The following is an 18,079-nucleotide window of genomic DNA, read 5'->3' on the forward strand; positions in this document are numbered from 1 at the left end:
TGTAAAAAATTTTCCTGTATAAAGCCAAGAAAGATATAATCAATATCTATATAATGGCGCTGATTTCAAATCCTGTCTCTTAATCCAGCTGCCATCAGCATTCCATCACAAAACTGCTACGTCATTTATATGCCACACCATTTCTTTAACTTTCTAAAATGTTAAAGAAGTCAGAAACACCAAACTTAAGAAACAAACAAATCAGTAGAGCTTATGTAGATGAAGGATAATGAATGAACAAAAGGGTACATAGTGAAATAAACAGAACCTTTTAAAAATAATATTCCTTCACAAATCTGGCACACTTGAAAAATCACTACCGGGTAAAATTCACTGAATGTAGCTGGTAACATTGTGAATTTTCTGATTCTAAGTTCATTTCAAATGTGTTCTCAAAGCAAATTTACAATCAATTGCATGGGGATCGTATTATTGAAATAGAATTTCTGATTTTTCAAATCAGGACATAAAAAATCATTACAAAATCAATCATTTCTCTCCTAATTTTATAGCCATGATTTATTTAATTAAGGCATTTCAATTCTATTGACCTCTTTGCCTGTTTTGGAGGAGGGCACATGTCTCAACATGTGCTTATTCCCATCAAGTCTCTGCAGTTTCCCTCTGATACTGGATTTGACTTTAGTTATCCTTCTGCTGTAAGTGCATATCCAGGGGATGTTCGCAGTACTGGGGGAAGGGAATTGTTCTTTCTTTATTTAACTCGGTTATACATGGCGACACCCCACAATTCTGAAAACCCATCTGATTTGGGGTTTGATTCAGGGTCCTTGATTATATAATCAGCCAAAAATTTTATCTTGTAAGTAATACTTCCCATCTAATCTGTGTCATTATACTTCTGTCTCCCCAAACCCGTGACCTTAGAACATAGCAGAAGTTTAACTCCAATGGCTGAATCACAGTACAGTCCTTAGTATATGGCAGCATGTAACTGTGCTCTCTGTGCTGAACAAGATTCAGATACTCAATTAAGTCTCCAGCATTCCCTCCCTATCAGTTATGAGAAATAATTTATTAATGGCCCATGCAAGCAGTAAATTAGATTTGGAGTGCATTAACTAGTAAGCCTGAAAGGAATAATGAATAGAAAGGGTAAATTCTGTCACTTTTCCATTCCCATAGTATAGAGGAGGAAGTAAACAGGAAATTTCCCTTTACCCTGTGATTTTACTATCCTTTTATACCTCTGTACTTTCTGATTGTCTAAGATCATAATAGAGCTCAACAGTTTTTACTTGCTTATGCCACACTCCTTGGACTTAATTTTCAAATATGTGTGGTTAAATTTCCCATAAGAAACGTTCACTGCAAAAAAGGTCCAATGGATACAAAAATCTCCATTTTCTTTCTGGACACTACACATGCAGTAGTGCATTTTATATGCAACTATGTCTCACTCTTTCGACATTATTTGAAACAACAGCTTTTAATGACAGAAAAAGGTAATGGAGACATTCATTTTCAAAATTTAAATACAGAGGTTCAGACTAAATATGGAAACTATTTAATTTGAGTATTTGAATCCAACTATTTCTAACTCTTTCCCTTCCTCCCAGTTGAAATTCTTGATGGCTTCTTGAAGACAACTGAAAGTTAGAACTTCAGGACTTTATTCTTGAATCAGTCAGTCATGTTCTTTGACTCAGTTTCCCTATCTATAAAATGAGAATAATGCTTATCCTTCATTATAACGTACTTTACAAAATTTTGATAAAAGTCATAAATAGAAAGTATTAATACCCTGATTAATATCTACTAAAGTGGATGTGTCTACTTTACAATAGACAGCAGTCTACACAGATTTCTTAGAGATCAATTCTAGACAAGCCCACAAAATAAATTTTTACTTTTCACTTTTTATACATCTCCATAGCTTAGTCTGAAATGCAACTACTATTTTATTGTTAGATCTTCTCCAAGCTGTGATCTTAAAGATAATTAGGCAAATATGTAATTTCAGATATATGACAAGCCACTAATTTGTTCAGTATTCAATATTTGTTCAGTCTATATTGATACCAGTGTTTCAGATCTTTTCAAGTTCAGATCTGTATTTTATAAGCTCTTTATAGCAAGGATGTTTATTTGTGCATTTGCACAATACCTAATGCAAAGGGGCTGACCACTTGTCTGGAGGTTTTGAGTACTGGTTTACTGCATTATTATTTTTATTAACAACAGCAAGAGTAAAATAACATGCTAAATGAGAAGGCTGTTATTCAAAGCATATAACCAGAGCTCAAAATTCACCCAGGAGTCTTAGATTATAAATTATTATGAACAAATGCTAATACAGCAGTAAGAAAACACGGAAGTCTTAAACCCAAAATAATTTTCTGTATCTTAAATTTAGCCCCAAGATTTATTTTGCTATACCAGATTATTTTTATCATCTAAAACCTTGCTCAAGAATCTGCCTGGAAGTCCATTCTATCTAAATATCACACTGGTAATGTTTTTGTAAGGGCTCTAAAACTGATGCTTGACATTAGGTATGTGAAATAAAGGGAGTACCTAATCATATAGGGTTGCTTGGTTAACAAACGGCTTCCCTTCTCACTACTGGAAGCTCTTCCATGACACAGTCAAAGCAGGGCAGTACATGAGCAGTGGAGTGAAAGAGAGGGAGTTTTTCCTCTCTGTTCCAATTTCTTGAAAATAAAGTTACATTACTATGTTGCATTTTCCATTTTGCCTGGTTTGTAGTGAAGGGAGCATCAGGAGTTGCTGGAAGTATGCTGGGTGCTTTTACTTTCTTTCTTCAGGAAAAAAAAAGTGTGTGTTTTTTAAACTGTTTTGTGTTACCACAATCTAATACAGTTAATTAAAAAGAAGAAAAAAAGAGATAATTACGTAAGTTAAAATTACAGTATAAAAACCAGAACTACAAAACTAAGATTTTTATAGGTACTGAGACCTGCCAAAGAGAAGAGAATACACCTTATTCTCCTATTCTGCTCTCAGTGTGATCTTTTTAAGGCAATAGAAGTTGTATACGTATATTTCAGGGCAAAACCTGCTCCACAGCAAATAGTAATAATACATGGTACTTGGAAAAAATAATTTTTTTTTCACAAGAAAGGACCTTAAAACCCTAATTTCTTCAACATTCTCCTGTGACGAACCAAAGTTTGAATACATTGTTTTACCTCTTCAGGTTTTCAGCTGAATCTTCTAATTCCTCAGATTCCATGTGAAACACACTAGAAAATGAATCCTGAAATACAAAGAGGATTTTTTCAATATAGGGGTGTGGCTGTAACAAGTTATAGTAGTAGTCATGAAAAAAAAAAAAGCCTGTTGTGATTATCTACACCTAATCTGTAATAAGAGCAAGTATAAAATTATTTAACTGCATTTCACATCTACCATCAATAGATCAGGATCCCACCACAAAAATATCTTAAAATACATCTTTAAATATCATTGAAGTCTCTTGAATCTCTACTTACTGATCATTCACTCTGAGAAGAAATGCCAGCATTTACAAGCTGTGCCAAATTTACCTGTTAGCACAGAACTTCCATATTTTATCATTCATCCAATTCCAGAACAGGAGTGCATAACGTCTGCTTTACTTGGACAGGCTGGGACATCAAAGGCTTTTAAACTTATTGACAGGTCTCTTTGTTGCTTTTCACATAGCTTTTTTTTTTTTTTTTAATATTTGAGAAGCCTAAATATAGAAAGAAATTAGATTCTCTCTGGACTAGAGATTCAAACTACAGACTGGAAACTAGGTTCTGGAGCTTAGCTAACCTGCACAGGCTGCGTGAATACAAAAATTATGTAAATTCCTCTTCTGTATTCTTGTGACGCAGGAGTGTGCACTTGTGTGCTGGAGTGACTCTCCTACACTGAGTGATGTGATGATGGCAGATAAACACAAGTGAAGACAAGGGCTACGTCTGTGCTACAGGACCTGCAAATACTACCTCACTTCCAGATCTTAGTACACCCATACCCATAAAGAGTAGTAAAAGTAAAACTAGGAATGCCGGTACAAGACTGAGGCACACAATATTCTGCTTGTCATTCTGCAGCCTATTTTCAATAGGAAAGAAATGCAGGTGGGCAGATTGGAAAGGAGCTGTGCTTTGCTCCAGTGAGCCAGGATCTTGGGACACTCCATGATCCTGTTTAGGTACCTTGTTTAGATACTCCCTGCGTAGATACGCACAAGAAAGAAAAAATGCAGTCAAGAGTGATTCTGCACAGCAAGTAAAGGCCACATTGTTTTCCTTCCAGCCTTTTCTGTTTTTCCTTCCTACATCAGCAGCCAAGAAAATGAATTACGAAAGAGTTCTACATTCAAGATCTATGCCATAAGAGAACCACAATGCCAACTGGAGGAGTGGGGGGAGCCATGTGGAGAACTTAAAGTCAACACCTAACCTGAGTGATTCTCTAAAAGCAAAGGCAACAGAACATACTCTGGGTGTGAAATGCTACTGAATCAGAATGGAGGAAGCCCATACTGGTCCCAGGAATAAGCACTTCTGTCTTTAAATAAAAAACATACTCACAGTACAATCTTCATCCACTATAAAAATGGTACACCTCTGCACTTGCATGAAGGATATTATAGTGGCAGCTATCTTCTTCAAAATTACTTCCAAAGACTGCTGCTCTTCAAAAATCAGGCTGGCAAGATCAAGAAGCACCTGGAAATAAAAGCCCTTTGTGACAATCTGACTAATTGTGATGTAAGCAATAATTATAATTACTAGTTTCTTTGATTCTTCCCTTCTTCCCTAAATCAAGGAAGCCAACATGTACTCGCGTGGCAAAAATTAAGTTTTGGCTATCATACGAACTGCAAGGTAACACTCATTAATAGCCAGTATGACACCTTTGATGGAAGAAATAGCATAGGTAGCTGTCTGATGTTTCCAGTGAAAGAGACAGAATAGATTTAGGTACTAATAGTTCAGTGAGCTAAGGAATTCATCAAACAAAACCTGTGAAATCCAGACAGCACACAGTAATTTGCCCTTAGCAAACCTAATAGTTTCCAATGGCTCATGTGCGTATTTTGAAAATACCAAAAATGATACTTAAATTACTTAAAACTTTTGAGGACAATTATTATCTGTTGCAATTCTAGGAGATCCTAATGAACAACTTTGGTGAAAATACCATTAAGATGCAGTTTGCCATATTAAAAAGCTGCTGCTGAGGGACTTCTCAGCTGCGATCAAATTATATTCCCTTCTTCCCCACAAGAAGCATGGAATCAATTTGAAAACATTATCCAAATTTCTACCAATTTACTAACACTGATAGTCACTTGGTAACTCAAACCTACCAGAGAATTTTAAAACAACTGCTGCCTAGTTATTTCTCCAAAACCTTTTCATACTGAGTTTGGCAGATATATTCTACCCTTAAAGGCCATATTCTACCCATAAATAACCTATCAGTAATATAGACAGAAGCAAAATACAACTACATTAATCAGTAGGAGATTTAGTTTTGTATCCTATCACTACTGAAAATATTATAAGTGACTTTACAAGTATAGGAGACCAAATGAGCAATCTGTAGAATATGCTGTTCTGTAAAGTTAATACTATCTGAAATTTCTGGAGTACTTAAGCCTCCAGCTGTATAATATATACAATGAGCCACAGGATAACTTCAGGCAATATCTAGTATATTGGGATGGAATTAACTTACTGATACTTTGCTTTACCTTCTTCCCCTTCACAGTCTACTTCTCACAAACTGGAATGTGCCCAGCCACTTCTCAGTGCAGTTAGTTAGTACTTTTATCAGAGATACACAGGATTCAAGCAGAGTAATTAAAAACAGCCAAGGAATAACTACCGTACAAGAAATATCAGGAGCAGGTACTAATTACTGCCTAACTGCCATAATTTCTGTATTCTTGGGACAAACCTGTTGACCATACCTGGTTACGTCTGTTTTCAAGCAAAGATGTCTCATACAACTGAGCGTTGTGAAGAACAATGCCACAAAATGCCAGATAAGCAGCAAAATCCTGAAGACAAACATCAACATCTAGTGAAGATAATGTTTTACAGCACCTTAACTCTATTCAAAGACAAGCTACTGCAATTTTTTCTTGTTTAAGTATTGATTCATATTTTAAATTTATTTTTGGTCATCACACATTCAGGATTTTTCAGTTAGACTTAATGTATTGCTGACATTTCCTCAAGAATCTCTTCTCCCTTTTTAAACTCATGATCTTCATAGTTTATCCTGATAAAAGTATGAGTGGAATAAGAAGCAACGGAGAGGAATCAACTCATTATGCAACAACACAAATTTTACCTAGAAGAACTGAATTTAGACAATCTCTTGGAAATTCAATCTCTTAGTATAAATAAAATTCTGCTAACATAGCAAAGCCACAAGTTCTTTCCTGTTTGGAATGGGATTAATTCTGATATCCTGCAGATATTCATTAGGTATTCTGTTTTAAAGGGGGAAGTTTTAAAAGGGAAAGGGTAAATACTGATTTGTAGGCAGTTTCTTCAGCCTGAGTCCAGCCTCTCTTGCTGTGCCAGTCCAAATGTGAAGTCTGGCAATGTTTGGAAAGCAACTGCAGTGTGAGAGTTAGGAATTAAGGTGCTTTCTGCACTTTGGTTATTTCATATATGTTTTGTTTATAATTTATCCAAATACTTTTTAAAAATTACTAGGCAAATTTTAATATTCAAAATATGTATTGTTGGGGATGCCAAGAGACTTAAAATCACTTCATAAAAAATGTATATTAAAAGCTATGAAACTGATTTACAGTTCATTTCAGTAGAGTAAGCCTGTGTTTCAGTGATGTATGAGAGATACCATGCTGATCCAGAAATTAAACTGTTTCATATCTGCATTTCTCATGACCTCATAAAGTAGGAAATTTACAATGTTACCAGTAATTTTTATGTTTTCCAGAGGTGTTTAATCTGTGGTAGCTTCTAACTTTCTAAATAGTATGAAAAATAAAAAGAAAGCCACCCCCCTTCCTCTGTAAGAATAGAACAGAGATATTAACGTTCATCTTTTATACCTTTTCATCTTGTTCAGTGAAAGTCCCACCAATTCCAGATTTTTTATTGATAGCTTGAGCCACACCAACAACCTGTGGTATTCAAAATAGAGTAATTAGATAATTTTTAGGAGTCTGTCTCTGGATTCTATTTATAGACATATTTATAGAAGACAATAAATCATCATTACAGGCATATTTTTGTTTGACTTTTGGAAAAGAGAAGATATTTAAACATGTTTTTTCAAATTTATTCATACTTCAAATTGCAAATGAACCTGAAATATCAAAAAAAAAAAAAAAAAAAGTAAGTCTGGGATGTTCTTGAGAAGAGGGATTGATTTCATCTAAAATTTATTCTACAGTCTAGAACAATCATCTCCCAGAAGGGCAGCAACGGTTTATGCTTCTGCAATCATAAGCCAGACAATGCAACAGCTCTTGCTAATGTCCCCTGCTTTGGGGTGTACAAAATGCCCTTCCTGCTAGGTCTGACAAAGTTTCCATAACACAGCCTGCTTACGGGAGCTCAGCACAGGGTCCAGAGTTGGGCTCTAGCAATCTTTCTGTATTGTGTGAAACCAATTGCATATGATTTTTCAGCAGGATGGAAATTCTATACACAGGTTCTGTTCTGACAGACTCAAGTTTATTACTCAAACTAAGGATTTTTTTAAAGGTAGGCTTTTACTAAAACCACAGTAATCCAACACTGAGAAGAGATATTTTATTATGCTTCAGCTGACCTCTTGCCATGGTATGCCGACATCTCACTATTTTTAATTATTTTACCTTCAGGAAGGAATTCAGGAGGCAGGAAAGAAGCATGCAGGTAAAAAAGTTAAAGGGTAAAAAAATGGTTCACAGGTCCTGCAGGATACCTGTGATGGGTCTAAGAAGCAAACTCATATGCTCTGATCAACATTAGTAGCTTTTTCATTAGATGGTTCTTTCGGCACCTGCCACACTGCTGAAATCCTAACTTTCAATGTTAGGCTGGCTATGTATTAAGATGACCAGCCAACTGGCATCATAAAATAAGGCTGCCCACTTAACTAAATCAGTGCACAGATGGTACCAAGGAGTGTTCACCTGAACTAGAAAAAAATCTACTATTATTTTTGAAATAATTATAAAGACATCAACAACTCCATTTACTATTACAATGACTTTCTCTGTTGGATGGTCTCCTTTTGCATTTGAGGGGAAGAAAATAGAATCAAACATTAATGCAAGCCAGATTACACACTGAGTCTTATTCTTACAAAGTTCTGACTAAATTATGTTAAATCCCTAGCTGATGCTTTTTAGTATGAAAATAATCTGTGATAAACCATGATGTCCAGTTTCTAGACATAATTTTATGAATTGTGAGATTAAAACAGGATTTCTTACAAAGCAGAAAACAATCCTGGAAGGACAGTCAATTAAAGTCCAAACTTCTGGTGTTTTTGTAACTTCATACACAGAGGATAGTTAGCCAGTAAATGTGATTTCTTGATACAGGATGTTGGTTTAGATTTAAAAGAAATGTAAAATGAATGTGAGAGAACAACACAGCTGTTTAAGCACGATGTTTTTGTTACTGCCAATCTGTGGAGTTCAATTCTGCATGCTGGTGAGACCTCCCAGGAAACCATCTGCCTCGCAAACAGCAAAAACCCCTTGCTAGATAAAAGTGGCATTGAAATCTTTGCTTAGTACTGATTCCAGTGTAATTCTGAAGTTTGGGGAGAAAGGAAATTGGATGGTTGCTTTGGACTTTCTCCATCCTCTTGTGACTAGTTTTAAGACTTGCATTTTATATACACAACACATTTTTTGGGGGGGAGTGAGGGGAAACTTGGATCTGTTTCAGAGCCCAAGGAAAACAAGAGAATTTAAAGAGACCTTCACAGGAGCCACTGTGAAGATAGAGAACATATCTTAAAAAAAATTCATTCACTGGGATAGTATTTCTCTAGATCTCCACTGCAGTTATTCAAGCTATCTGTGTGCTGGCTATGACCATTCCATCCTGTAAACTAGGTTAAACTTCTTCTGGATCCTGCACTTATGCTTATACTTACTGCACTTATCCTTGTGCTTACATTTTTATATTCTTCCAAGTCATAAATTTAACCTTGTAATTTCATAGCATACTAAAATTAGAAGGGATTGAGAAGGAGATAGGGCAAACGGGTTAAATTCAGTTGGGATACTCCTGACTTTCACTATAAATAAGGTGAAAATGAAGGTTTTCAAACTCAAATACTTTGTCATTCCATTAAAAAGCTTATTTATTTTTATTATTATACTATTTATTATTACCAGTTACTCCTGTCTTCTATTTAATCAAATTGTTACTATGATAAATGTTTCTCTCTGTTGGAAAAACATCTCCTAGATTATTGGATTTCAAGGCCCTAGCTTTTGCCTAGTAGAATTCAGTATGTTTCCACTCCTTTTGAGACAACTTTGCAAATTACTAATTTGACTTTAGGCTTAAGAGAATTGGAGAAAGTACAGTTTTCTTGACTTGTCAAGGCAGAAGACCTCTTATAACTGTTAATGAATAATGACAAGTTTCTGTAAGTGACAGCAATAATGGGAGCTATAAAGCAGTGAACTCAACTCCATTTTATGAGTGTGGATGATAAGGGTACCAAAAGGAGATGACCTCCTGAGGAAGGTGCCAAGTGGAGGATGGGGGCTCTGCCTAGCTCCATCCCAGGTGCTGCTACCCACAACTGAAGCTCAGTTTGTGGCATGAGGCTGAGCAGCTCCTAGCAGCGCCTGGGATGGAGTTAGGCAGAGCTGAGAGGGACGGGTAGCAGCAGAGCAGGAGGTAAGGGAAGGAGGCTGGAATCTGAGAGGAGCTGGAGGTCACTCACTGAAACCCTACACTTCATTACAATTAGACCAGTTACATCTATTTAAATGGCTGGGTCTCATCTACTGCTAAGCCAATAAATCCACAGTGTAGTAAGCTCAGAGGCTAGAAATTACTAACCCAGATGAAGACCCCTTAGTTGAGTACAATAATATGAAAGGCTATGTGGTAAGAGGCCCTAAAGTATACATAAAGCTTTCGATTCTTTTCAGAATTTTTGGCACGTTTGCAACAAACCATTGATAAAGCTGCAAGGAGCTTGCATCGTTTGAGACTCAAGTAGGGTAATACCAGTGAAAGGTATAAAGAACAGTATTTTTCGTCTTTTTTTTTGGATTAACAATATCAGAAGAAAAACTGTGGTGTGCATGTATAAAATGCCATACTTAACTGTTAATCACTACATTTATAATTGCTAAATTGAAGAAGGGCTTAGAAATAGCTTTATTTTTGTAATGGAAAAGACAATTTACAATCTCTCACATGAGCCTTCCCAAAATATTGGTGTTACAAGTAAGGTCATTGTTTTGCAGCATGAACCACTCGGGCTAAAAAACGTCTATTTGAAATAAAGCTTGACTATCAGGTCCATTCCATACAACCCAGTTCTTCCTACAGTCAAACTCTCGTTAACTTAAGTGAGAAGTATTTCTTATCCAGTGAACATTCTTACTGTAATAACAACGTACAATTTGGGTCATATGCTTTGGCAGTAGACTTCAAATAGTAAGCAAATTCATTAAGCAGTTTATATGCTTTTATGTTAACCTACGTGTGCAGAGACTAATGGCTAGGCCTTTTCTCATACTGTTGTCTGTCTTCTGTTTTTTGGTTTGTTTTTTTTTAAGCTTTGAACCATTGTGAGCTCAGACAATTTAAATGAGGTCGGAGGCTCTTTAAGGCTTCCAAAAGGTGAGCACTTTCGTCTTGTGTAAACACTTCCCCTCCATGAGAGGAAAGCTTGTGGCGATTAAAAAAGCTATGAGGAAACAGTAAAAAGGCCATATTAATACAGCAAAGAGACTATTTAGCTTCCCTTCATTAGCACTGCCGCTTTCTGACATTAACAAAGGTGTGCATACCAAGGGAAATGATCATTTTTGAATCCAATAAAAGGCTTTAACGGAAGGGGGAGGGAGGAATGAGAATTAAACTATTGAAAATCCATTGTTTTCCTGATGATGGTAAAACTTTTATGCAGATGACAACCCTTTTTTCTTAGGTTCAGTGACATGCTAAGCTTTTAAAGACATCTAAGTGCTATGTGTTATTTCTTCATATAAAATTAACTGTTTTGGAAATTACACTGGTCCAAATTCTGACCTCATTTATATCAGTGCTAATTCCAGTGAACTTCACTAAATTCTGCATAATCTGGTATAGAGACAGTAATGAGAAAAACCTCAGACGGGTATTATTTAGCCATTGGAGTCTTGCCTGCAACCAGGTAATTAGGGGAAGATGTAGAAAACTCAAGAGGATCTGTTCCTGTTACTGAAGTAATTATGTAACTAGGACAGACATAAATCATAGGGTGGTATTTTAGGTCATGGAGAACGTAGGCCTGCATTTTAGAGAATTCTAAGCACGGTATGAACCCAAATCCTCATTTTTAGAACTTAACATAAACAAATCTGAAATCACAATAGGCCTCATCTGCAGCTGAGAAGTTTTGTTTGCACAGCAGAAAATTTGAATCAAGGGCGACCGTAACTCCTGTGAGCTCAGCAGTACAGGAAACTTTCTTGGATAGCAGGTGCATTAAAAGTGTGAAATCTTTGTGGCAACAAAGATGATGCATTTACATATCTGAGATAAAGCAGATTCTCTGTAAACCTTGAAGAACGCTGTAAAAAGTGACAGTCCACCCAAACACTTACTAATGAAAGCACTGCTGCAGTCTAATAAAAGTTTGTCTTTTTTTTTTTTCTTTTAAGAACTGTAGTCACTTAGGCACAATATTTTGCCTTTCCTTAATTCTTTAACAAGCAGGCAATGTGTGAATCTTGTTGAAAGCTGAGTCCTATAGCCATAAAGCAAAAATACTTATGTTTTGATTTCTTGTCACTCTCTTAATATGCCTACAGAATTATCCTACATATCTCTTGGTCACCTAAGGCAAAACTAGTAGGCAAGAAAGGGGTTAAAAATAGCCATGAAAGGGGGTGACAGCTAGAAACAGGTAAGGAAGAATTCAGGACTGAAGGCAACCAAGACTAAGGGAGTGTAAGGACTGACATAATTAGTATCTCCTTATACTAAAATACCTATAAGTTTATGGCCAAATCCCTAAAATAGCCAGTGACCTGCTGTGCTGAATGTTACTCACTCTCTTTTCATGAACCCTACACCCAGTCTTACTCCGTAGGTAGGAGGGAAGATACCACAAGGTTATATATATACCCCAGTTCCGTGCAGCTCCTAACAAGATCCTTTATCCAGATTTGATGTATTGGAAGTGCATAAGGGGTGGGTGGAAAGGGACAAGCTGTAGGTAAAGGACCGTAGTCCTTGGTCCAGCTTCCTTTAAAGTCAGCAGAAAAGTTCTGCTTGAATCAGAAACCAAACACTTTGTCAGTTACCATCCAGTTCACATAAGACAGGCATACCACAAATACGAAAAGCAATTCTGATAATGGAAATTGTTCATTTTCTTATTATCAGTCCCCCAAAAGAGGGTAAAAAGTTATTGAGCCTAGAAACTGAGCCACCATCTATACCTGTTCCACCATGTCAAAACACAGCTCTCCTAGTAGTACTCTCTCTGGCAACACAGGCAATCTGCCAGTGCTGCTAGTTGTTCTGTAACCTTTCTTCTTCAGCTGTATCAGTTATCCCATTTAATAAAGCCTGATCCACATTACAAAGAGAGATTTCTTCTAATTATCAGAGGCCTTTATTTTTACTATTTTCTTGCAATAACTGACTCCTACGTCTAAAAGTAGCAGGTGACCTGCAGTGTTTCCCTATAGATGATGGCTGTGCTCTGACTTTTATCTGGATTGTTTCTTGCTGCATTTTTTGTACGTTAAGATTACAAGCCTAAATCTGTGAAAGCTATTCCAGCTCTACAGGCAGCTAGTGCCCTTTTTTGTTGTTTTTTCCTTTAGACTTCGGAATATGATTTGCTTCCTGAGAAGGTTTTATGAGTCTGTAAAACTAGCACCCAAAGAAAAATGAGACATTAATCCAAAGAATGATCACAGGAAGAGGAAAACTTAACTTTTATCATGTTTTAAAGGTGCAAAAATATCCAAATGAGAGGACAGGCTGAGTGGTTTGAGACTTATTCTGCTCTCCTGCTCTTGTGGAGCCTTGGTTCAGGCTCATAAAATTATCCTATAGGGACAGATCTGTATTTACAGACTTTGATTTTTAATCAATCAACTTTCACATCCTCTTCTAATATTCATGCTGAAACTATACTACACAATTCCTAGCAGTCTAGTTACTACAACACGTCTCAGCATAAGCTGAAAATCCTCCCAAGAAGCAAATTATTTAGTCCATATTGATCTCCATAATCCTGCAGCAAGACTGCTACTGGAACTTAGTTTGTTTAAAATTAGCTTGGCTGTATCTACCCTTTACTGCAGTCGCTTTGATGTGTTAAACAAAGTTTTCACTGGGGGAGAAAAGAACTTACCCAGCTGGCTGACAGTACCATGCCTGGTTAACTTTTATAAAATAAAGTTCAGCAAGATACTTAAAAAAACACTTCTGACTTGTTGGGAAGAGCTTCCCAGTGACACGAGATATGGCAGGTTAAAATCAAAAATAAATGAACCAAACAATTGGAGTGAGCGTTGCCAGAATGAAACATTTAGCTAGCCAATTAGAAGGAAGTTCAATCTTACTTAATTAGGGTCAGTATTTAATAGAGATGAAACGAAAATAGGATTTAATGGAAATTATTTTGTGCAGTCAAAAGAAAAAATATAGACATAACAGAAAATTATGTCATTTCCACAGACATTCTAGGCCAACTATGCTGACTGTACAAATCAGGGACTGTCTTTTCCACAGATACTCTAAATCATTTACTAAAGTAATGATTAGAAAACTAATCTCTGCTGAGATTTGTATCAGTTCTGGATAACTCCTCAAGTTGGTTTAAACTAAGGACATCCATTCACTATTCAGTTCTGTCAGAATTTTTTCATAATGACTGTTTATAAAGGTCTACAAAACCAGATGGAGAAATCCTCAAGGGTGATAATTATTTACAACAGCTTCTGTAGTCCTTTTTTTGGGTCTCTGAATCCAAGACCAAACAAAATCAGAAGAAAATGCCACTGCATTTACTCACTTTATTATAGGAACTCTAGTAGGCAAATCAGTAGCATTTGGAGCTTCTGAAAATTAAAGGCTTAAAGCACACCACATTAAGGAATGAAAAGCTTCTTTTTGAGATGCACAGTGGAGATTAAAATTCTAAACTGCCACAAACTTAGGGCTTCTGCAGCTGGTGTTAAAAATCCTGATTTCTGAAAAAAGAAACTGTAGCACTGAAATGGCTAGCATTAATAGCTACAGCTAAAGCCTGTGACCAGCAAAACCAGTTTCCTCTTGTAAAAGAAATAACCATGGTAACTCTGTGGTAAGAGCTGGCTAATACTAACTTTTCACTGGTGTTTTTAGTACTACTGAGGAAAAAAATTAAGTCTGCTTTGAAGGTTTTGGTGTGTTTCTGTTATACACATTGATAATCAGAGTAGCAGTCATAGCGATGTCTAGTTATACAATTATCTGCTGTTACAGAAGAGAAAAATCTTTCAGGAGCAAAATGAAATCTTTCCTATGGCTTCACACTTACAATATGATAATTCTAAATACGTGAATAGCTTGAAATGATCTCACTTACAGCCTTTTTGTTTTTCTTTTTAAGCAGAGTAAAATTCAGATTACTTGAGGCCTTTCTTCTTCCTTGTTTTCTTTACTAGTCATAAACATCAAATGTTATAGTCTAACATGCCAGTAAGCAGCATATAGCAATACTTTTGGCATAAGAAGTGATGGACAGAATTTTAGAGATTGTGCATCAGTGGCTTACAGATATCAGAACTTTCTCCAAAGCCCCTGAAGGTAGATGCACATCTTGGTCAGTTTACATTTGTAATTTTTCATGGCAAAATGAGGACTCTTTACAAAGCTAGCACTGTAAAGTCTCTATAATCTGAGCTTGAAGAATATAATCAGAATTTTCTGGATCTAAAATGTGACATTTCTACAGACTCAGTCAGAACAGGTAAAGCAGGAGACTGAGAAAAGTTCTTGTACTATTAAATGAACATGTTTCCATTCTTCATGTGCATCTGTGAAGTGAAGAAGTAAAGTACTCTTTTATTACACTTCTTTTTTCTTGGTAAGATTGCTGATAGTTCCTGGGTCCCTTTTATGAGATCTTCTGTGGAACAAACTGTGGGTTTTTTTTCTTCTTCTATGGAATTTTTTATTAATTGTTATTTTTAAGTGGGACTTCGGTTGCTCACATTCCTCACAGAAATGGGAAAAACATCTACTGGAAAAATCTCCATGCTCCAGCAGGCCCAGAGGATTTAATAATCATCATGAGATTTTCTTCATCTCCATTGCTGACTCTTTTGTTTTAAAGAATAGTACCAATACAAAACAAACAAAAAATAAAACAGTTGCTTCTCTTTCTCAGTGTTTATTTTTGGAGAACTTCCAGATACAGATACAGAAGAATGATCTTTTGACTGTGATTGCTGATATCCTGGCTAAGGCGACATTCACTAGCCTCAATACTACTTGAGGGGCTTTGGGGCTGTTTTTCTTAATGGGGGAGGAGCCAGCACTCTATTTTTTTAAACAGAAAAAGCAGCAGAAAGCAGATGGCAAATTAAGGACTGATTCACTGACTCCAACATCTGTCCAGAAACATGTCAGAAAAGCATTATGGTGAGAGTGATGAAAACCTTCTGGTAGAGCCTTTAAAATCAGAAAAATTTTAAAAGTGCCATTCTTTCCTATAAGAAATTTTATAGTTCAGCTGCTCCGATTTATTGCATATAAGAGTGAGTGTAACACTGCCCTCAAGCTTCAGGTTGGTTGAAGTTTTCAAAATAAACAAATACCTGCTTCATTTCCACTTCCTGATGCACTTAGGAGTAGGAACCTAGCTGAAGATACGGCCAATTGCAGGTTTATTCAGCCTGCAAGTCACGGTGTATTTGACCAACAGACTACAGCTGTTATTTCTCCCCCACCTACCATCAGGACATGGTGAGAAGTAAGCACTTAAATGCTCCCTAGCCAACAGGATTTTGTAATTCATTTCTGATCCAAATTACATAGAGCACAGTGTTTTTTCCATTCTACAAAAAGAAAAGGGATGGCTTGGGTGAAACAAAGCTTTGCATCAGCTTTTTTTTCCATGGAGCACTGCTCTCTGACAGTGCTTCTGACAACGTCTGATTTGCTGATTGGCTGGCCCAGGGCCAGCAGTGGCTGCTGCTGGTTAGAAAGGGGAATGACTTTGCAGTGAGTTGGGACTTGGAGAGGAGGACTAAAAGCATCGTCTCTAAGGTAGTGGATTGCAAATTTCAAGTACTATCCTTGGAAAAACTGGAAAATATTTTTAACCAATATTAGCAGTAGATTAGGATGAGAAACCCTGCCTGATGATCTGGGTCAGCTAGAGTAAGATTCACCACATCAAATAATTCGAGAGTTAAATCAGTATATTTAATGAGTAAAGGTTTAGTGCAGTGGGAGTCAAGGTGACACACTCCATAAGAGGAGTAAACAATGGAAGAGCAAGATGAACAAGGTATGATGTCTTCAAATCAATCTTGGCAGCATTTCTTTTTGGATTTTGAACTTTCTGGGAGCAAATTATAAATCCTTTGAAAAATTAAGGAATTGCAGGAGAGAAAATCTCTGTCTAAAAAGCTCTGATGCAGTCTGATAAGACTTATGCTGTGCAAGCATTAGAACGGGTGATGTGGCTAAATGGTGCTCTTTTCAGTATGGAGGGGAAAAAAAAAAAAGGAAAAATAGTGGAAATCTCCCTAAGTAAATAGCAAACTTTTCTTTCCATTCCATTTTTTTCATTGACTTAATTGAATTCACTTTTGAATTACTCAGTGCAAGAAAAAAGCACAAGTCCATAATAAAAAACTCTCCTTATTGCAAGAGTATCAGACATGAAGGAAGAACTTGCGTGAGTAGCAGCATAGGTGGGAGATCTGCACTAGAGTGCAAAGAACAGATTCACATCATTTTAAATTAGGAGTGATCTGCCTTAAAGTTATATGACTTTTCTGAATCACATTAGCACTATATGTGTTTTTAAATGCCTGATGTTAAGCACTTAACATGCTTCTTAATTTATTAGTTGGCTAACAGAATGTGAAAAAGAGTCTTTTAGATGGTGGTAAAAACTGATTTGTATCATCTGAAGATAAAAATCTAGATATAATCTAAGCCAAAGTAAAGTAACTCTTTATTGCAATTGGAGTGTGCACTGAACTAGCCCAGCAGAAGTGCAGCAAACTTGGATGGTGACAGAGACCAGGTGCAGGACCTGGGAATGGCACTTGTGCAGTTAAACACGTGCATTCTGCTTCTGCATCTGGGGTTAAACTCTTCTTGACAGCTCCATTTGGCTTATGTTACTGAACTAGATAAGATAAAAATTCAAGCAATCATAAGCATACAGTCTTTTAAAAGGGGATGGTTTTATACTCTAATGACTGACAACTAATAAAATTTTAATGAGTTAGCAAAGCTGGAAACACTATTATATAAAGGGATGCAGATACTGCAACTTACCTCTTCCCTGTGATTTTTTATTGGCATACACAGAATACTCTGAGTCTTATAGCCGGTGATCTGGTCAACTTCTGCATTGAATCTTGGATCCTGATACAGGAGAAAAATATAATTAACTAACTACTTGCTTAAAGATGCATTCTTTTTCTTTCCTGATCTAAAGACTAAAAAAGTTGTAATATTTAACTGTTACCCAGGATAACAGCAGTTCCATTACTAAGTAACAACTATATAAAGTCATTACTATCAGCATGTTTTTCAAGAAGAAAAAAATACCATTTATGTGGAACATGAGTGCCTGTGGATAAATACCACTGTCAGAAAGAAAAAAAATACCCTTAGGAAAAGCCTTTTTGAGCCCAGACCATCACTAT

The 18,079-nt window shown here is 36.3% G+C and overlaps 1 protein-coding gene across 7 annotated transcripts in view; it reads right to left on the minus strand.

The window, feature by feature from the left end:
- Positions 1 to 18,079, minus strand: part of PDE5A (phosphodiesterase 5A) — a 65,520-nt gene that overhangs the window by 31,435 nt on the left and 16,006 nt on the right. For all 7 annotated transcript variants that reach the window (XM_067297650.1, XM_013951652.2, XM_067297651.1 and 4 more), the window contains 5 exons: positions 17,706 to 17,795; positions 7,058 to 7,129; positions 5,939 to 6,028; positions 4,551 to 4,688; positions 3,174 to 3,241 (listed from right to left, as the gene is read on the minus strand). In XM_067297650.1, the coding sequence (XP_067153751.1) occupies positions 3,174 to 3,241; positions 4,551 to 4,688; positions 5,939 to 6,028; positions 7,058 to 7,129; positions 17,706 to 17,795 (458 nt within the window). The remainder of the gene's footprint in view (positions 1 to 3,173; positions 3,242 to 4,550; positions 4,689 to 5,938; positions 6,029 to 7,057; positions 7,130 to 17,705; positions 17,796 to 18,079) is intronic.

This window comes from Apteryx mantelli, chromosome 5 (assembly GCF_036417845.1).
Source record: "Apteryx mantelli isolate bAptMan1 chromosome 5, bAptMan1.hap1, whole genome shotgun sequence".
NCBI classification, from domain to species: Eukaryota; Metazoa; Chordata; class Aves; order Apterygiformes; family Apterygidae; genus Apteryx; species Apteryx mantelli.